General features: G+C 38.0%; 1 protein-coding gene across 3 annotated transcripts; it reads right to left on the reverse strand.

The window, feature by feature from the left end:
• Positions 1-1725: 1725 nt before the first annotated feature.
• On the reverse strand, positions 1726-19578 carry LOC107763858 (cell number regulator 6). 3 transcript variants are annotated; one of them, XM_016582365.2, is made up of 5 exons: positions 19387-19578; positions 19169-19282; positions 4412-4526; positions 2758-3026; positions 1726-2319 (listed from the first exon to the last, which is right to left on the reverse strand). In XM_016582365.2, exons 2-5 carry the CDS (start codon positions 19274-19276, stop codon positions 2092-2094), a joined length of 720 nt encoding a protein of 239 aa, XP_016437851.1. In that variant the 5' UTR covers positions 19277-19282; positions 19387-19578; the 3' UTR covers positions 1726-2091. The 3 variants fall into 3 exon arrangements, with proteins under 3 accessions (XP_016437851.1, XP_016437850.1, XP_016437849.1); XM_016582364.2 differs by having other exon boundaries at positions 19169-19295; XM_016582363.2 differs by having other exon boundaries at positions 19169-19301; positions 19387-19577.
• Between the last annotated feature and the right edge of the window lie 513 nt (positions 19579-20091).

Here is a 20091-nt window from a genome sequence, read left to right on the forward strand (position 1 = left end):
AGCGGTTACAGGTCAAAAGGGGCGCCCCACACTTGGCCCAACAACTCATCAGTTAGCCCACCTTTTTTTTCTTCGTCTTCTTCTTCTTCTTCCCATGTCACGCCTTTGCACCCAAAAAATTTTCTACTATTGTTATTCTCCTTCAACTTTTCTTCCAGATTCAAAGATGATAATCTCTTATAAAGTGCATTATTCTGTAATTTTGTCAATTATGGTTCAAAGATTCGATTTCAGAAAATTGGGTTTTTCGATTTGTTAGTTGTTTGGAATGGGTGTTGTCCCAATTGATTGGAATTATCAACAGGAGTTCAAAACTTAAATTTCAAGTGATTTGGAGTATATTTATGCTGGATTTGAGTTAAATTTCAGAGGATACTCAAGGAAGAAGAAGAACTCGTGAAGCTCCATTGTTAGGATTCATTTGTATAATAATGTATAAATAGTATATAAAGTGTATAAAATACACTATTTTATACAAGGTTGATACATTATTTACAGGTATTTGGTAAATTTCTCACATTTTCTTCTTCTTCTCATTCTTCTTGTACACCTATATACATAGTGTATCACGAAACTTTTTACTACTGTGATTATACATCTTTATACACTTTTATACAACTATATACATAATGTACCTCTTTGTATAAAAGTGTATAAGCATCTATGATGAACTTTTTGTACGATTTTCACTTGCAATTATTGTATAAAAGTCTAAATCTCTAGCAAATAACTTCAAACAATGTATACAACCTACTTAGACTATTTCTAATAAGTTCAAACAATATCCACTCTAAATTTCTCACAAAATCATAATCAAAATTTAAGAAATTAGAATTGAACGAAATGAGATTTTAGGTTTCTCGCGTCTGATTTTGCATTTTGTAATTGTGATAGGTATGTATAAACTCGAGGAAAAAAAGAGAATAAAAACTCACGGATATTTCACGCCTAAAGATACACAAAATAAGTAAACGAAAAAAATAATTCGGAGAAATATTGGTTATGGGAGAAGGCATGAATGAGTGTTGACTGAGTATCTTGATTAATGGTTACACTAAAAATAGGGAACTGATTTTCGTTTTCATTTTTTGTTTGCATATGATACTTTTTTATTAATTAAATTAAATATTTATGGGTGAAAAATGAGGAGAGCTCTACAATATGGTAGGTAGGTGATGAAAAAAAGATCAGGTTGTTATAGTTAGAGGGAATGGTAAAAGAAAAGGTCTTATTGATATTTGGCTACACATTTGCAAACTTGTAACTGGGCTAAAATAGTGCAAAGTCCACTTATGAAGTACATTATTGTGTAATTTAGTCAAATCGTATACATTCCTAATTTGCTATGTTTCAAGATATATTGACGTCATTATTAGGTCTCCCAGTATTTTCGATAATCATAAATTAAAGGATACAGAATTGCGCAAAAATCAACTGAATTGACAAACACAAGAAATAAGTGATTGTACTATACATTAATGCTTCAACAACTTCCTATTCCTTTTACTGAACGTGCACTGCTCCCCAATAAGCGGATAAGAAAGCATATATACGCGAGCTGTAAAAGTTCTGTGTAATGAAGTCCATTTCATTTGTGAATGAAAGTCAAAAATTTATTTTACGAGATGCTCTACAACTTGTGTATTCATTTGGTACGTATGGAACTAAACACATGCGTAAAATCGCCAAAAAAGTTCCATTTTACTGGAGTATATGAATCTGTGATTAAAAGAACAAAAGAGTTTTGATTATGAGTGGAACTTTATCATAATGTAGTTCAACTTCTTCTGAAAATTAGTGCAGGGTGTCCTAAGCATTTTCAGCAGATAATAAAATACATTATAATAGCCTAATTTGTGCGTCTAAAAGTTCACCTTCCCCTAACTTCTTTCCTGAACATCGAAAAACAACACATTTCAGTTTTCACCACAAAATTTTACATGCATGATGAACCATACCCTTATAAAAAGACTTGATTTTTCCATTCTGATCTGTATAAACATAGCTCCAGATCTGCTGTGCCTGTAGCAAAAAACGCGCCCTGTTTGAACTATACCTGATTTAGAAAATTTACAGCACAGCGAATGACTTTCATAGAGCTTGCATCTCAAGGTTAGTTTGTTCGACCCCATTTGCAGAGGAAGGTCCAGATTCTCGGTTGTCACCAGCAGCATTCATCTCCTGAACAGGTGGAGGGTTAACTATTGTCATTTGCATGGCAATATTATCTGACAAACGATTCTTCATCTCCCGATGCTCCTGGCACAAGGCACACCAGTGCAGGCAGCAATGCACCACGCAGGGGTCGCAGGGCGAATTCTGCATCGTTGAGAAATTAGCATATAGCACATGGTACTCTGACAAAAAAGCAATACTAGCGGTAGACATGAAATCTGTCTCATGCCCCAGCAGTGAGCTCAGGACAAACTGATGAGAGGTCAGATTACCTTTTCTCACTCGAAAAACTCTAAATCTAATGCAATGATATACTTAAAAAGATGTCTTTTCTCGGACACCACGAGAAATTACAGTTCGTTTGAGAGGTGAGACAGTTTAAGTCCTAAGCCAATAAAGGAATTTTTTTCGTCCATAGCCAACAAAAATTACCAACTCGAAATTTGGCTAGAATGAAATCACAGGTTATTTTTTGGGTGTAAATAAATAACTGTCAATCAACTTAATCAAGGCCATGAGTACAGGAATTGAAGCCAATTATGCATAATATCGTGTATCAGACAGAAAATAAAGTGTCTCTACCTTGAGATGATACTTCTTCTGCAGTGACTGCCGAACCAGACCAGTGTATATGCCACACATCCACCAACTAAATAATAAACCTTCACAAATGAGGAATGACGTCCTTGGATCAATACCATGAAATGCTGCTGTTGCAGCTGCAACCGCAATGCCACCCTCAATGAAAATGGCATGACAAATGCAAGGAGTAGACCAAGGAGTATCATCATCTCTCAGGCTCTCAACATTATGCCCAAACAAGACACATGGACAGAAAAGTCCTCTCCAGCCTATATAGGTAATTAAACAGTCAGTGTCAGAAGAAGCATGTGTGGCGCATAGATTGACAAAAATGCATACCTCATAATTAAGAATGTGATGCAGATATCTACTCAGAGATGCTGGAGAATGCCAGAAGTCAAGCCCAGCAAAATAGTAAATAACCACAACACTAGCTTAACAGAAAACATAATTTTTGCATATTAAAAAGGTATCCAAGCACTAGTTGAAGATTATTGTCACTTTATTACAAAGAGCATGCTTTTCCAACTTGTATAGTTTTGAATGCATTTCAGATAAATTAATCAACAGATAAACAAGCAGCAGCTTTAGCGCCTAGAGTTCACCTCCTAGGACCCGTTTAATACGTACATAGTAACCAAAAACCAGAATGGCAGGTAACAAACCATACTTGTGTGAAACTGCCAGCCACTTACAAGACAGACAAACCAGCCACACTTGGTCAGCCACAACTGGATCTGGAGATTTAAGTTCAGAAAACCACCATTGTTTTTTCCCGATAATGGTGTTGTCTGAGCCATGTACGCACCTCGATAATTTCACCCTGCTACCTTCACCAGGTACCTGCTACCTCCCGCCAACACACCAGGTAACTCTACCCACCAAGGCTTAGGCGGGGGGAGAAGAAATCACCAAGTGTTTCTTGTCTTTGCTAGGATTTGAACCCTTTATCCAAGGCTTTCACCCACTTCATTGACCACTAGGACCCACCCTTGGGTGGGTGATCAGAGAAACCACCTTTGTTTTTGTTTAACAATATAAAAACAGGACAGGAAAGTGTTCTGAATGAAATCACAGATAATGAATAAAGACAAAGAATACTAGTTGTTTTAGATATCATTACTCACGAGCCTTTACAGCTTTCTGTAGCAGACAAGAAATAACTCCAACTTAGAGAAATCCACTATATAATACTTATAAGCGAATAGATTCAAATATATATTGCACATAAACTGGGAAAATTGGAATAATACAAAGATTAACACTTCCTACTGCATAATCTGAAGACTACTTTATGCATCAAAGTTAGAGATAAAGGAAAACTTTCTAAGTTTGTTTTCTCTCTGTAGGTTTCTTTATAGGTTTTGTATAGGAAGCGGATAGTTAAATGGGACATGTTTTGAGAAGGGCTTAAACTGGTGTTTGCCCTTGGTTTTGTACAGCTACTTGGTAATTAATAAATTTTCTTTAATTGACAAAAAAAGGATTAACACTTCCTAAGTTAAAAGACAAAATGACAGTTTTCGATACCATTCATCATCTGATCCAATGTCATTTCAAGCCTCAGGAATAGTGCAACAACTACATAGTAAACAACACCAGCAAAGGCTACCAATTATTTATGGCGCGAACCTAAATAAAAAAAAGAACTTACAACTATCTTTGTCCTCTGCACATCCAAAAATCCCAGTTGTCCAAGGCTCGTCTGCAGGTGGCTCAAAACTCTCAGGCAGCGGCTGTCCACACTCGTGGCACTTCCGAACAGCTAACTGCCCAATGAAGTGGATGACACATGACATTTGCAATAGAAAGCATGATAAAGGAGGACCAAACAATAGTACAAGTAACATAAAAGTTTTGATGGAGAAGTTTGTAAAAGGAACAATACAGTTATTATTAAATACACAACAAACCCAGTATAATCCCACAAGTGGGTTCGGGGAGGGTAGTGAGTACGCAAACCTTACCCTACCGTGAAAGTAGAGAGGTTGTTTCCAATAGAATCTCGGCACAAGAAAAAATGAAAACAAAGCAATAACAACAAACAACAACGAAAACAAGATAAACATGAAAACGAGGCGAAAGGAACAACATGTAGTGATGGAAATCTAACAATAATAGAATACAAGACTGACGCTAACCATCATTATTAAATAAAAATCAGCTAAACCCAGCCAATTTGTGATTTTTTTTTAATCAAAACTAAAAAGAAATACTTGTCCGATTGTTTCCTTAAGCAGAATAGCTGCCTACAGCTTAGTAGCAAATACCTTTCTGTGTGTGATGCATATTCCATAATATATTTCGATACAACTCTCCAATATCTGCATGTTATGACCCCACATATGCATACTCCCCGAATGGCAGCTGATTTTTGAAAGGGGTTTTAATGATTGGATATGGGATGAAATAACTCAACTATTGAATTGTTTGGGCATATTTCTCCTGATGTTAACAAGATGGATTCTCAGTTTTGGTTCGCAAGCAACAATGGATGCTATTCAGTAATAAGCTACTATGCTCTGCTGCAAATCAATCAAGGAACTGGAGATTAACTGGCTTGGAAGATACTATGGAAACAAAGGAAATGAGTTTTCTGAGTGATACCCCAAGATGTGTGAAGTCTACTTTCTTACTGGCAGGGACAAACAATTGAGAAGGAAAAGAATCAAACGTGGAATACTATCCCATTATGAATCAAGTGGACCATATGGTTGGAAAGGAATAATAGATATTATGTGGTGAATGATGCAACATTCTTCTTTTGTAAAGAATAGATGTCTAAATTCTCTGTATTCATGGTGTAGGCACAATATGCTGGACAACCCAGCCTTTTATGCTTTTGTAGTACCTCCCTAGTACTATTTATTAAAAAACTAGGTTCATTGGTTCTACGAGTCATGAACAAGTGTCTAGTAGAGTCTTGCAGATCGGTGGATGACGTCTGCATCTATCTTCGAGAGGCTACAGGGCATTTAGGAAATTCGCCTTCTTTCTTTCATTATTGTGCGGCCTTGTTTCAGCTTGAAGCCTGCAATTTCCTATTCGTTCATATGTGATGTTGAGCACCCGGTATCATTGTGCACCGATGGCTTGTGATGTTGTGGATGGGCTGCAAAGGGCTGTGGATGTTTAATTAGCTAATGTGTTGATAGACATGTAAGTTGTTCATTTGGGGAATGAAGATGATTCTTATATCTTGTCGACGAGTGTAGACTCGGTGGTTGTAAAAATGAGAACTTAAATATATAAGGCTGTGGAGAGAGTCAATCTAACATGACTAATTTTGTTCAACAAGCAAAAGGGCACAAACACACAGCGTGGTAAACTTACAACTTAATCCTATGAACACAAGCGGTAAAAATTACCACTTGCTGTCAAAATAATGTTTCTTTCTTCCCAACTCGAGACACTTCCATTTTTTAATCAAATTTATGTTACAGTTTATTAATTATTTGAGTAAATCTTTAGATCTTCCCCCACAAACTTCTGATTTTATCTTGTTTCTCTAATATTTCACTCTTCAACGTATTTGAATTTCAAGAAAAAGGGATAAAGAATATTAGTTTGGCAATTCAAAGACGGATCAATGAAAGAAGAAAAAACTAATAAGGGAGACATATACTACAATGATGCCTAAATTTGTTGAATACCCATAAAATCAAACAAAAGAACAAGCAATTTAATGGTATCTGGAACTTAACCCAGCAACAAAAATAGTGACAGGGTCTCAAATGAAGAAACCAAAAAATAAAATAATAAAAAGTAAAAAAAATTCATACTTCTATAATCATATACCAACAAGCTAACACATATAGCGCAGACTTGCTGAAAATTAGACAAAGTCATACCTGAAATTTTATTTTTAAAGCAGGATTGAAACACATGCCCCACAAAAATATCCCAGTTACGTACAATACAAATTCAATCAGGCTCACATCGCTAATACAATGAGGAACTGATGAGTATATGTTGCACATGTTCTTTTAAGGAAAAAGGAAGATGCAAGGAAAAAGGAAGAAAACCATTTGCAAAACATGTTTTTAGTATCTGTTTATTTCCTTACTTCTTAGTAGCGAAGAGCAAAAAAGTTACAAAAGAATTCCAAAAGAGACCAAAAAAGAAGAGGGATTAAGCAGAGAACCAGAAGATTGAAAACAAAAGTTGAGCAGAAATGAAAGTAGAAACTCACCGGTAACAGAGAGAAGAGGAAGAAAAAAAGCAGACAGTGCACAACATTAGAAAGTACCAACCATATATTAATGGGATAATTTCACATAAATACAACTCACACACCTGACTTGCAACATAATAGCCTAGATACCACTTTGCAAATCTATAGCCCAAAAATAATAGGCTAATTTCCGAAAGACAGCTTATTTCACACAATCAACTACGGTTATTGCTCCCTCTTTATACAACCAGTTGTTTGCATACACTATTATGTGCAATTGCTGAAGCAATCCAACATGATAAAAGAAAAATAAAAACTTGGTAAATGAATTGTAGAATCCCTCCAACGCGTACAAATCTTTTTTATACAACACATACACGAAAAAGAAGAAGAGAAGGAAGTGTCAAACTTCCGTAGAGGCCTCTTACACACTAACAATGTATATACATCCTTATAAACTGGAAAAAAAATATAATTATACAACATTATACACATTTATACACAATTATACAATACTGTATAACTTGTATAAACATGTATAATAGTGTATAAGAGGTGTTTGTATATTCATATACACAATTGTACACTATTATACAGTGTTTATACAAACTGCTACATGTTATAATTTTTATCCAAGCCTCGAGTTGTAGTAGAAGGTATTTGATGATTCAACTCGTCTATAGGTTAGCAAGTTTGCGCCAACGATTCGGAATTCAACACAGATACGATACACTCAATTTCAGATTCGAGACTTCAAGGATGAGTGTTTGTACATTCATATACACAATTGTACACTATTATACAATGTTTATACAAACTGCTACATAGTTATGATTTTTATCCAAGCCTCGAGTTATAGTAGAAGGTATTTGATGATTCAACTCATTTATAGGTTAGCAATTTTGCGCCAACGATTCGGCATTCAACGCACAGATACGATACACCCAATTTCAGATTCGAGACTTCAAGGAGGAAAACACACATATCACGGGAATCAATAACTTGCGATGAGCCAAGAAGGTCAACAAGCTTAAGAACAAGCAAGTCTGGAGCTTTCTGCTTCATCGTGTTGAAGATTGATTTAGCTTCCGATCTTTTCTCCTCGGAGCTCGACCAGACATTGGAAATTAAGGTTTCAAAATGCAAAGAGTCAGACCCAATTTCAAAAATCTTCAATATTCTTCTACTTGCCACCATGGACGATGGAGTAGGAGCCCGAGCCTTCTTCGAGCCATTAATGGCAGCACTGCGTAGGGGGTAGGGGAGGGGGAATAGCGGGGGCTAGGTTAAGAGAGGATGAGGGATCTATGTGGGTTGGAAAGAAAGAAGCGAGAGGCGGTGAGAGAGAATTTGGTGTGCTGGGAATGAAGAAAGAAGAAAATAATAAAAACCCTAAAAGTGTGTCTTTAATAATGGGCTAAAGGCTGAAAAGTTTCTTTCAAGTTATGTACAATATGGGCTAAATAGGGTAAGAGCTTCAAATCTGGGCCATTTTCGGTTGGGCTGTTAGGCCAAGTGACATGGGCCGTAATTCTTTCTATATTAATTCGGTAATATAATGATCAAACTGGAATTAAAATAACTAACTTTAGTATCTAATAAACAATAACACTGATATTAATCCAACTACTTCTAGGTTCAAGAACCGAACACTTCATCACTTTGCATGTTATTATCCGAAGCACATGGCTTCCCTATGAAGCAATATTATAACAAAGTAAGACACTAAGCATGTTAACTTAATAATTATAGACATTAAAGTTTTCCTATAAATTGGTTGGCTTCAACATCCAGACGATGGCTTGCCAAGCTACGCAAATAGTGAATTTGCTTATAGTCGCAAAAATTTTCCTACCAATGTATTGAGTTCAACATCCAGAGGAAGGATTGTCAAGCTACTCACTCAAAACTTCTATATTACAACCAACTTTAGCGGTTATAACTCTGAAAACATTCATACTAGAACAAGGTGACTGTCTTAAAGTATTCTTGTTCCACTTTCATAAAAGAATCCGTCTTTCCATCCATTTCGAAAGAAGGAACAAGAGAGAAATCTATAAGGAGCTCATATATAATATATCACAAAGATTTACATTAACTACTAGATGATCTTCCAAGTACTACATAGCCTCATTTATATAGGGGCTAAGAGGTTGTAAAACAAACCTATCTTACATGGAAATATTATCTACAAGTGGGTCCCTTATACATGTGGAGGACCTTAGGCTAAGTTGCTCCGACACGACAGTTTAGGTGTCGCACCCGTGTCGACACGACACTAGTGTCGTATGGGTGTGGGTATGAGATTCGTACCGGATTTGGTAAAATAATTTTGGGTACTTTGAATATGACGGACGGAAAAATTTGAGACGAGATACAATCTGATTCCCGAAATCAGAAACAAAACTAGGGTAAATTTGAAGAAAATAACATACTTTATCTAGGAAATCAATCATTTACTTATCTACAACTTGAAAATAAAAAAGAAATCCACATTTTACAAACTATAGGTAAGTATTCAACAAAATTTCTCATAATTTAGAGAATTTTTTATTTTTTATTTTTGAATTATTTTTAGTCGAATCCCCGCACCCATATCCGTACTAGGATCTGTATCCCCTAATCTTAGAATTTAGATCTCGAAGGATCCGACCTCTAAATCCGCACCCGTGTCCGAGTAACTTAGACCTTAGGTAAAACAACTATTATACATGACAATGCTTGTAAAAGCATGAGAAAGAGGGGTAATATACATGACAAAGCATGTGGAAGTATGTGAAAGTGGGGTGACATATATAACAAAGCATGTGAAAGTGGAGCCAGGAGAGTATAAAATACGGGAATTTTTTCTTGGTACGGCGAGATGATTTTTAGGACCATTTTGAAACTTTGACGTCATCCAAGGTAAAAGTGTGGAAACCAGTTACGACTGCTTTTGATTCCATGGATTCTTGTCTACTTTCTGGAATTAGTTCATTTGTCATGCCATCTTGATCCTCATCTATTCAGATATTTCTGGTTCCTTTGGCCGATTCACAAATATCGGGGGATAGTCTTCTTCGGAATAGTTGGGTGTCGAGTCATATATATCACCCTACTTTCACATGCTTCCACATGCTTTGTCATACTTTCACATGCTTTGTCATACATATGACCCCGGTTTCACACGCTTCCACATGCTTTGTCATGTATATTACCCTTCTTTCACATACTTTCACAAGCATTGTTATGTATAATAGTTGTTTTACTATGGTCCTTCACATGTCTAAGGGGACCCAGTTGTTGATAAGATTTCCATGTAAGATAGGTTTGTCTTGTAATAACCTTTTAACCCCTATATAAAGGAGGCTATGTAGTACTGGGAAGATCATCTAGTAGCCATTGTAAATCATTGTGTTATATTAGAGTTCTTTCTAGATTTCTCTCTTGCTCTTTCTTTCGAATTGGATAAAAAGACCGATCTTTATATGAAAATAGAGTAATAATACTCTAAGAAAGTTAGCTTATTATAGTACGAACGTTTTCTGAGTTATAATCTAAGTTGCTCCGACACGGCAGTTTAGGTGCCGTATCCGTGTCGACACAACACTAGTATGGGTGTGGGTATGGGATCCCTACAGGATCTGGTCAAACAATTTTGGGTACTTTGACCATGACGGGCGGAAAAATTCAAGACGAGATACAATTTGATTCCCAAAATCATAACCAAAACTAGGGTATATTTGAAGAAAATAACATATTTTATCTAGGAAATCAATCATTTACTTATTTACTTATCTACAACTTGAGAATGAAAAAGAAATCCACACTTTACAAGCTATACGTAAGTATTCCACAAAATTTCTCACAATTTAGAGATTATTTAATTTTTTATTTTTTTGAATTATTTTTAGCTGAATCCCCGCACCAATATCTGTACTAGGATCTGTATCCCCGAATCTTAGAATTTACATCTCGAAGGATCCGACTTCTAGATTCACACCCGTGTCTGACACCCGCACCCATGTCCGAGCAACTTGGGTTATAACAGCTGAAATTGGTTGTAGTACAAAAATTTTCCGAGTTGAGTAGCTTGACAAGCCATCCTCTGGATGTTGAAGCCAGCCCATTGGTAAAAAAACTTTTGCAACTACAAGCAAATTTATCGTTTCCGTAGCTTGGCAAGCCATCCTCTAGATGTTGAAGCCAGCCCATTTGCAGGAAAACTTTCATATCTATAATTATTAAGTTAACTTAGTGTCTTTGTTATTATCTTGAATACTTAATGTCTTACTTTGTTATTATCTCAGTATCAGAGCCAAACCATCAGTTCGGAGAAATGAACAATTTACTAAATACGTCCGAGTCATTTCCATCATCTTCTTCCCTTACAAAGATAAATGTCCTTTACTCTTTCTAAAACTTTGTCAAATAAATATGATTACTAGTATGAAGTAGATATTATATTCGATGGAACAAAGAGTGTAATCTAAAGAACTACCCATCATAAACGCATACTCAGCATTTGCCAAAGAGTAGTTTTACCTTGCTTAAAGAAGTACTATATGCTTCAGCTTAGCTGGAACCTAGATGTCTAATTGGCTACAATATATCACAATCTCACTGCCGCGAACATAAAAACATAGAAGTTCCTTTACTTATCCATTGTATAGTTGCATGTGTATTAAACTGACGAGATAAAGATTAAATAGACTCTAGCATAATTACCAATGGAAGGATTATACCGATCAGCGTTAGAGAAAGCGCTCGCTTCCTCGCATAATTACCAATGGAAGGATTGATGCCAAACCGTAGGTTCTTCTTTCTCTGCCCAGTTTTTAACAAAACCATACTGGCCTTCCTCTTATTTTTATCCTTTATTCTTAGTTCTTATTGCTTTCTTATGTGTTATATAGTTGTTCTTTTAATGGCATCAAAAGAAGATAGGAAAGACCAGGCTTGGGCTTACTCTGAAAGAGTTAGCGAGACCAACAAGATGGCAATTAGATGTCTTTTTTGTGACAAGATTTCAAATGAGGGAATCTATCGTCAAAAAGCGCATCTAATCGGTGGTGATCCAAATGTCACATCTTGTCCTAAAGTTCCGTTGCATGTGAAGGAGTCGAAGCAATAACAAGAATATTTCTAGTAGAACATCTGAATTGAAAGCATTCCTTCAAAAAAAAAAGAGAGAGAAAGACTCAAATGATTCATGAACTAGAACTGTATAATCTTGATGATGACGATGATGAAATAGAAGAAGGTGACGATGCTTCGTCGTTTCTACCAAAATCACAAAAGCGGGGAAGGATGCAACCAATGTCTTCTAGTTGTGGATCTACTGGCAAGACCAAAGGTCCTATAGATTGTTACTTCCCGCAAAAATCTAGAGATAAGGGAGGAAAAAGTGGTAATCCTCAAATTGATGCCAAAGCGATTTTGAGGGATCGTGCAGTTACAAAGTTTGCGCGGTGGATGTATGATGCAAGTCTTCCTTTTAATTGTGTTAATTATACTAACACTTTTTCTGCTTTTATTGAGGTCGTAGGCCAATATGGTCCAGGAATGAAGCCTCCAACTTATCATGAAGTTAGAGGTCCATATCTAAAAAAAAGGTGGGAGAGGTGAACAAAATCGTGGAGGAGCACAAAGTAGAATAGAACAAGTTTGGTTGTTCCATTATGATGGATAAGTGGACGGCAAGAAATGGAAAAATGATCATCAATATCTTGGTGAATTCTCCTAAGGGAAGCCTGTTTCTTGATTCTGTTGATGCAAGCGACTCTTCGACTGATTCAACCAAAATGTACTCCTTGTTCAAGAGTACAATAGACTCTATTGGAGCAGAATGTTGTTCAAGTTGTCAACGCCAGTGAAAATGTTAAAGCTGGTGATTTGATGTTTGTTGGGTACCAGCATATTTATTGGACTCCGTGTGCAGCACATTGCATTAATTTGATCTTCGGTGACATTTTCAAGGAAAGACCCTTCAGTTCAGTCTTTAATCAGGCAATTAGAGTGCATTCCTATATTGTTCAAAGGCCTTTGTTATTGAATATGATGGAGAGATTCACTAAACAAAGAAGCTTGGTGAAACCTGCAAAGACAAGATTTGCTACCGCTTTCTTGACTTTGTATAGGATGTATGAGCAAAAAACCAATTTGATAAGTTGTTTGTTTCAGACGAGTACACTAACAATGCCTATGAAAGAGAAGCTCAAGGGAGAGAATCTGCAGATATTATACTTTCTCTTTCATTCTGGAACAATGTGGTTCATGCATTGAAGATTGGTGGTCCTTTAGTTAAAGTGCTTCGTTTGGTAGATGGGGAGCAAAGGCCACCAATGGGCTACATGTACGAAGCAATGGATAGGGCAAAGGAGGCTATTCAAGCCTCTTTTAGTGATCAAAGAAAATACAAAAGAGTCTTTGAGATCATAGATAAAAGGTGGGATGATCGGCTTCACAGCCCTTTGCATGCAGCTGGACTTGTTTTGAACCCGGAACTATTTTATGACAATAAAGAGAAGATTTTAGGAGATGAACCTTTGTGGAATGGATACATTGAATGTATTGAAAAGTTGATACCTAATGTATCCGTGCAAGATAAAATAACAGAGCAATTTAGTACTTATAGGAATACTGAGCAACTTTTTGGAAAAGCATGGCAATTAGACAAAGAAAGATGAAGTCACCATGTGAGCGAGTGCTTATATGTTGCTTTATAGTTAATAAGTTATTTCTTTATCAATATTATGTTTTGAAAATTTGTTCTACTTCTACAGTTGAATGGTGGAAGCAATATGGCCATTCCGCTCCAGATTTACAAAAGTTTGACATCAAGGTTCTAAGTCTAACATGTAGCTCATCCGGGTGTGAAAGGAATTAGAGCGTGTTTGAACATGTAAGAACTAAGAAGAAAGATTTAGTATATTGAGATAATTAAATTATATCTCAATTGTCTTAATCTTACTAATTACTTATTATTTGCAGATTCATACCAACAAGGGGAACAAACTAACCTTGAAGCGTCTCAATGATCTAGTCTTCATTAAGTACAATAGAATATTGAGACTGTATTGGTCAAAATCTGACTGTTGTGGTCGACCTAACCGGGACCCATCCAAATGGCGGGGTAAGGAAAGATGCCATGACTTGCTCCAAACCACGTACTCACAGTGCCCGCTAAGTCGAAGAACAATACTCAGGGAACGACGAAAACGGACGTGGTATGAAGGTGCTTTGACAAAAAACATAGCAAAGACTCCATGACTATATATAGGGAGGGGATCTTCCTAGAATGGGGGGCTTTTTCTCTCCTTCCTCTCCTCTGTAATCTTCTTAGTGAAAAGAATGCAGAACAATTATCCATTGATAATGTACAACAGTCATCTCCATCAATCGATGAGAGAAGAAATGAAAAACCTCAATAAGATTGATGGCCCCTATTTCATCTTATGCATCATTTTCTGATTCATTTATAGATCTGGAGTTTATTATGTTTGACTAAGATTTACCTCTTCATCCTCATTAATTGATTTAATCAAAAAGGTTTCAATATCTTTTGGTTAAACAATTTGGCGCCGTCTGTGGGGATTTCTTAGTGAAAGCTTCCTAGTCTCCTCCAGATCAAAAACCGGAAACAACATCGCCCACCAAAAAGAACGGTAAGTAAACTTCACAGGCCAACCTAGATCATGATGTTATATACAAGCAAAAATTGCAACCAACATCTTTCCCGCACACCGGGCAGCCTATGAACCAGCCAAAACGAGCCTAACCCGCATAGGACAAAGGCACAAAAAGAAAGGTAGGGAAAGAGAGCTGAATACGGTTACCGAATTCAGAAAACAACGCCCCCATCAACCATTAAAACGCCAGCGAGCAACGCCATAAATCCACCTCCATTCACCAACTCATCGAATCGGGATAAGGAGAATATCATCCTAGCCCACCTTCTGATTGCTCAAACAAGAACGCATGCACCGTGCAGGCGAGCGAGCAAGGAAACAACCCAACTGAAGAAGGGGAAATTACTACAAAACAACCGAAATATCGTCCACCAGACAAACCCAACTCCTAAGAACTGATACCCCTTAAGTGACACCCCCTCTCCCTCGCCAAGAAGGCGTCCCAAGAGAACCTTCCCGGGGACTTAAAAACCGGATCGACGAGGGGGAAATCCCCGAGGTCAAAGTGTAATTCATCGTCCCACCCACCAATGACATCTCCAGACCGGAAAGCGAAAAGGTCAGACAGGAAAACTCCAATATGTGCGTGAAACGAGTGTGAGCAAAGCAACAGCATTTTCTGCTCTCCGACATCACACTCCCCGATGCAAATAAAATCAGGCGAACCGGGACTCCCCAGAAGATACCCAACTCTCCAAAAAATCGGGACTCGCAACAGGTTAATATTACTACGAAAGTTCGAAATAACACCCTTAAGGCCAAGGGCCTTCGCCAAAAAGAAAGAGTTTGACCTCGATCGAAAAACAACGGGTTAATATTTCGACGAAAGTTCGAAATAACACCCTTAAAGACAAGGGCCTTCGCCAAAAAGAAGAGTTCGACCTCAATCGAACCACGACGGGTTAATATTTCGACGAAAGTTCGAAATAACAACCTTAAGGCCAAGAGCCTTCGCCAAAAAGAAAGAGTTCGATCTCGATCAAACCACGACGGGTTAATATTTCGATGAAAGTTCGAAATAACACCCTTAAGGTCAAGAGCTTTCGCCAAAAAGAAAGAGTTCGACCTCGATCGAACGACGACGGGTTAATATTTCGACGAAAGTTCGAAATAACACCCTTAAGGCCAAGGGCCTTCGCCAAAAAGAAGAGTTCAACCTCGATCGAACAACGACGGGTTAATAATTCGATGAAAGTTCGAAATAACAGCCGCAGGAGCCGCTTCAGACTCCACTCGCCGCCTCTTTGACGGCCCCTCCCCTTCTGCGGCACGGGAAGATTCCTCCGCTGGGTAAGTGACCGGGGTCGGAATCCTAGTTCAAGGGGTAGCCTCCGTGCGGACAACCACAGCCACAGCCGTAGATTCAACTGAGGCGGCCCTCGATGAAGGTCGGGCAGTAGACACTAAGGCAAGGCGAGCAGACGATGTAGGCTGACGAAAAGCTAGTGGAGGAGCCCTCGCTCTCCACACTCTACCTGACATCGACAAACATCACATAAGAAACAAAGTAAAAAGGGAAAGGGGAAGCACAGCGAACAAAAATGATATTACTCACCACTAAGGGGCTTGCATCCATATTTCTCATACACGGACAACCTTGCGCGGACCCCCGCCGTATGAGGAAGGATGGTGTTCACCCACTCGCGGATACCATCAACGGGTGCAGGAGGCAGTTTCGCGACTATAAAAACATAAACAGTTTAGTACTACCCAAAGGAAAGCAGTCGAGTATCATTCCGACCAAAAGTATAGGAACTTACATCCGAAGTTCCATTTCTCAGGGAACCCCGTAGGATCCGCCACAAGGTGCTCGATCCGCACATAAAAGTAATTCTCGTAGAAGCGACGATTGGCTCTGCCGTCCATCTTCACCACCAAGCTCTTCAACCCTCAGTGGCGCATGTGAATCATCGTGCCACGAATGAGTTGAGGGGAGAAAATATTGAGCACGTGCCCAAAGTGATCTCACGACTGGCAAGCTCCGCAAATTTGAGCAGCATGAGGAACAATTTATGTAGGTACGGCGTAAGTTGAGCCAAGCATACCTAGTAAAAGCGGCAAAAATCTACCACCAAGAGGGGGAGAGGAAGCGTGTACCCAACGATAAACGGGTAGGCGTAGAACGCGCAATACCCTGGGCGGTCAAAATGAACTATGTCGTTCCCCACCGCCGGCAGCATTTCGACGTAGTGAGGAATTCCCCACCTAGCCTTCAATTCTGCGATCCCCTCCTCATTTATGATGGAGGAAGCAGGTTCCGGTTCCTCCTCGGCGGGACTGTGGAAATCATTCCATGCTTTCCCGGGGCGACGCAAGATCTCAGCCATCGACGAGACCTCCTCATCTTCTACCACTACTACTCCTCCAGTGGCCAGAACATCGCTTTCCAGCACCGGAATTGTGGTGGGGAGGTCAGCGCGAGAAGAATAACCAGCCATTTGTATCAGTTTGATAAAGCAAAGGGATAAAGAAAAGGAAAGATGAAAGTTCTTAGCTAATCGGAGAAAATCAAAAATCCAAAGTATCAAGAGAAAAGAAGGTCCGCAAAGTTCTTTCAAGTAAAGGCAAGGAAGTGTGTCACTCAAATGGTGCATTCCTTCTATTTATAAGAGACATAAATTCCCCAAACACGAAACCCAAGAGTCGCCAATCAAAGCTGATGGGGCATGAAATGGTTCAATCCCCTAGGAACGTGTGTCATAATGGCGGCAACCACGAACAACGTTTCAAGTTAAACGATGTTTCGGTTCCGAAACGGCCGCAACGGTTCAAAGATATCGAAAGGGTGTCGTTACATTACTTGAATCTAAAAATCATACCCCAGGGGTAGATCATCAGATTTCTCTTAGATAAGCGAAAATCATAATCCGCCTACCGGGCCCGACAAAAGACGACCCCGGCAGACGGAGAGACTAACTGTATTGGTCAAAATCCGACTGTTGTGGTCGATCCAACCTGGACCCCGTCCAAATGGCGGGGTAAGGAAAGACGCCATGACTTGCTCCAAACCACGTACTCACAGTGCCCGCTAAGTCGAAGAACAATACTCAGGGAACGACGAAAACGGACGTGGTATGAAGGTGCTTTGACCCAAAAACATAGCAAGGACTCCATGACTATATATAGGGAGAGGATCTTCCTAGAATGGAGGGTTTTTTCTCTCTTTCCTCTCATCTGTAATCTTCTTAGTGAAAAGAATGTAGAACAATTTTCCATTGATAATGTACAACAATCATCTCCATCAATCGATGAGAGAAGAAATGAAAAACCTCGATAAGATTGATCACCCCTATTTCATCTTATGCATCATTTTCTGATTCATTTATAGATCTGGAGTTTATTATGTTTGACTAAGATTTACCTCTTCATCCTCATTAATTGATTTAATAAAAAAGGTTTCAATATCTTTTGGTCAAATAGAGACGTCGTTACAACGCTCGCAATGTAATTGATCCAATTAGTTTGGACAACATCGATGATGCTAATGAATGTCTAACTGGAGTCCCGAAAGATCATGCAGATGAAGAAGTATTTGAGGAAACTTCTTATTTCACTTGGGGTGATGTTGCGGAGACGCGTGGAATTGGGGAGAGGATTTATGGTTTGAGGGGGAGTACCTCAACTTCAAGTTCACAGAGGAAGGGAAAAGAGGCAGCTACTTTGTCCCTAGTTGATGAAGAAGAAGAAGTTGAAGAAGATGACGAGCAATATAATAATGATAGTGGAATACAAGAATTTGACAATCTTTTAGAAGAATAGGATGCTCATTTTGTGCTTTAATTGATGCTACTCTTTAGTTTCTACATTGAAGTATTGAACAATTGCTTACAATTACATGTGTTGTCTATGCAGTATTTATTTTAATTTTTTTTTTTTAAATTCCGCTTCACTTCGCTTTTCCTTGCTTCACGTTCTTAAGATCATTTGCTCGTGGAAAGAATAAACACTTTGGCACCTTTAACCAACAAATAAGCCTCCCCCCACTACTTTTCATTGGTATTAAGTTGAAATGAGAAAAGCATCCATAATGGAGCATTTAGGAGCAACATATGTACAAAATACTAGTCCATTTGAAGCACACAATTTGATCTTTTGGAAACATGACACACTAGCAACATTGGACACCAGAACTACCAATTTAAATACTTTCTCTTAGGTATCACAATTGAATTTGTCCAAACACCACAATTAAACAAGAAAGGTAACTCTAGTCAAGTCGTGATAGACTCCAATAGTTTTGGTGCCTATAAGTAGTTTACCGTTTACAACCTCCGCAAAGAAAATCCTTTACTATCTATAACGAGCCTAACGTTGGACATCATTGCCTATCCACTTCTCTAAACTGCAGATCCACACATATCAGATAAAGTTGGATAAAACTGCAAGCAAAATTCGCAGTTACGACACTCAGTGCGAGACCATATAATCCAACCGTGGTGCGCAGATTTATTCGATATAAGCATAACTATAAGTGACTAAGAAAAATGTATGACTAAAATAATGTACTGACTGAAAAATGCAAGGAGGATTTTCGAAAAATTCAAAGAGATAAAAGGAGAATAAAAACCTGAGGGACATCAATAGGTTGATTAAGCTCGCCAGGCTTAATGTCCTCAAGCGGCGCTTGATCTTTTGTCAACTTGACATACCTCGACGGATTTCCTCCTTCCGCCATCTGAATCTGATCCGCAAAGCTATTACTATCAAATTTCAGCAACCAAATTGGTACCTAACAAAAGTGAAGTCAAAAGAGAATTTGTTTTGAAAATTAAGATTTCGTGGTACCTTGTAACAGTCGGTTGAGTGTTCGTCCCTTTCGAGAGGGGTCAGTCAAACGAGTAACTGCTAAGTATTAGTGAAGGCTGGGATTTAGTACGGTCACGATTATCTTATCTTATTGTAGAACTTCCAGCGTTTATTACAACGGGAAAATCGCAGGTTCCTTCTTTTGGGCGACTTTTCCTTTTTGTTTTGTTAAGGCTCAAGGATCATGCTTAGTACGGCACACCGCCTCCTTTGCGTGTTTTACATACTTTAGCCAATTATTTACTGCCACGAGGCAGACAGGCAGTACTTCTTTGAAGCTCACACCGCGGAGATCTCTCACTTTCTTTTCTGTTTAAGAATATTTATATAATCATACTATCATTTAACTGATATAAAAAAATATCATATCACTTAAAAAATAAAATTGTATGTAACTCCTAATACAATAAGTACTAATTGATCTGAAGTTCTGAACAAAGAAAAGTAAGTAATTTGTGGTAATTTTTGATCAAGTTGTATAGACGATGTAAGTTTACTTTATAGTGTAAGTGATACTATAAGTTAAATATATAACAATCAAGTTATTTAAAAGATAAATAATAACCTGTTAAGCACTAATTGTAACAATAATATTTTATTGAAATATGTGATTAAATAACACGGTACAATCGTCATACTCTTAAATTTGGCACTAATTATTAGTTTCCTCCCCACACTATACTT

The sequence above is a fragment of the Nicotiana tabacum genome, chromosome 6 (genome assembly GCF_000715075.1).
Source record: "Nicotiana tabacum cultivar K326 chromosome 6, ASM71507v2, whole genome shotgun sequence".
Taxonomy (NCBI): Eukaryota; Viridiplantae; Streptophyta; class Magnoliopsida; order Solanales; family Solanaceae; genus Nicotiana; species Nicotiana tabacum.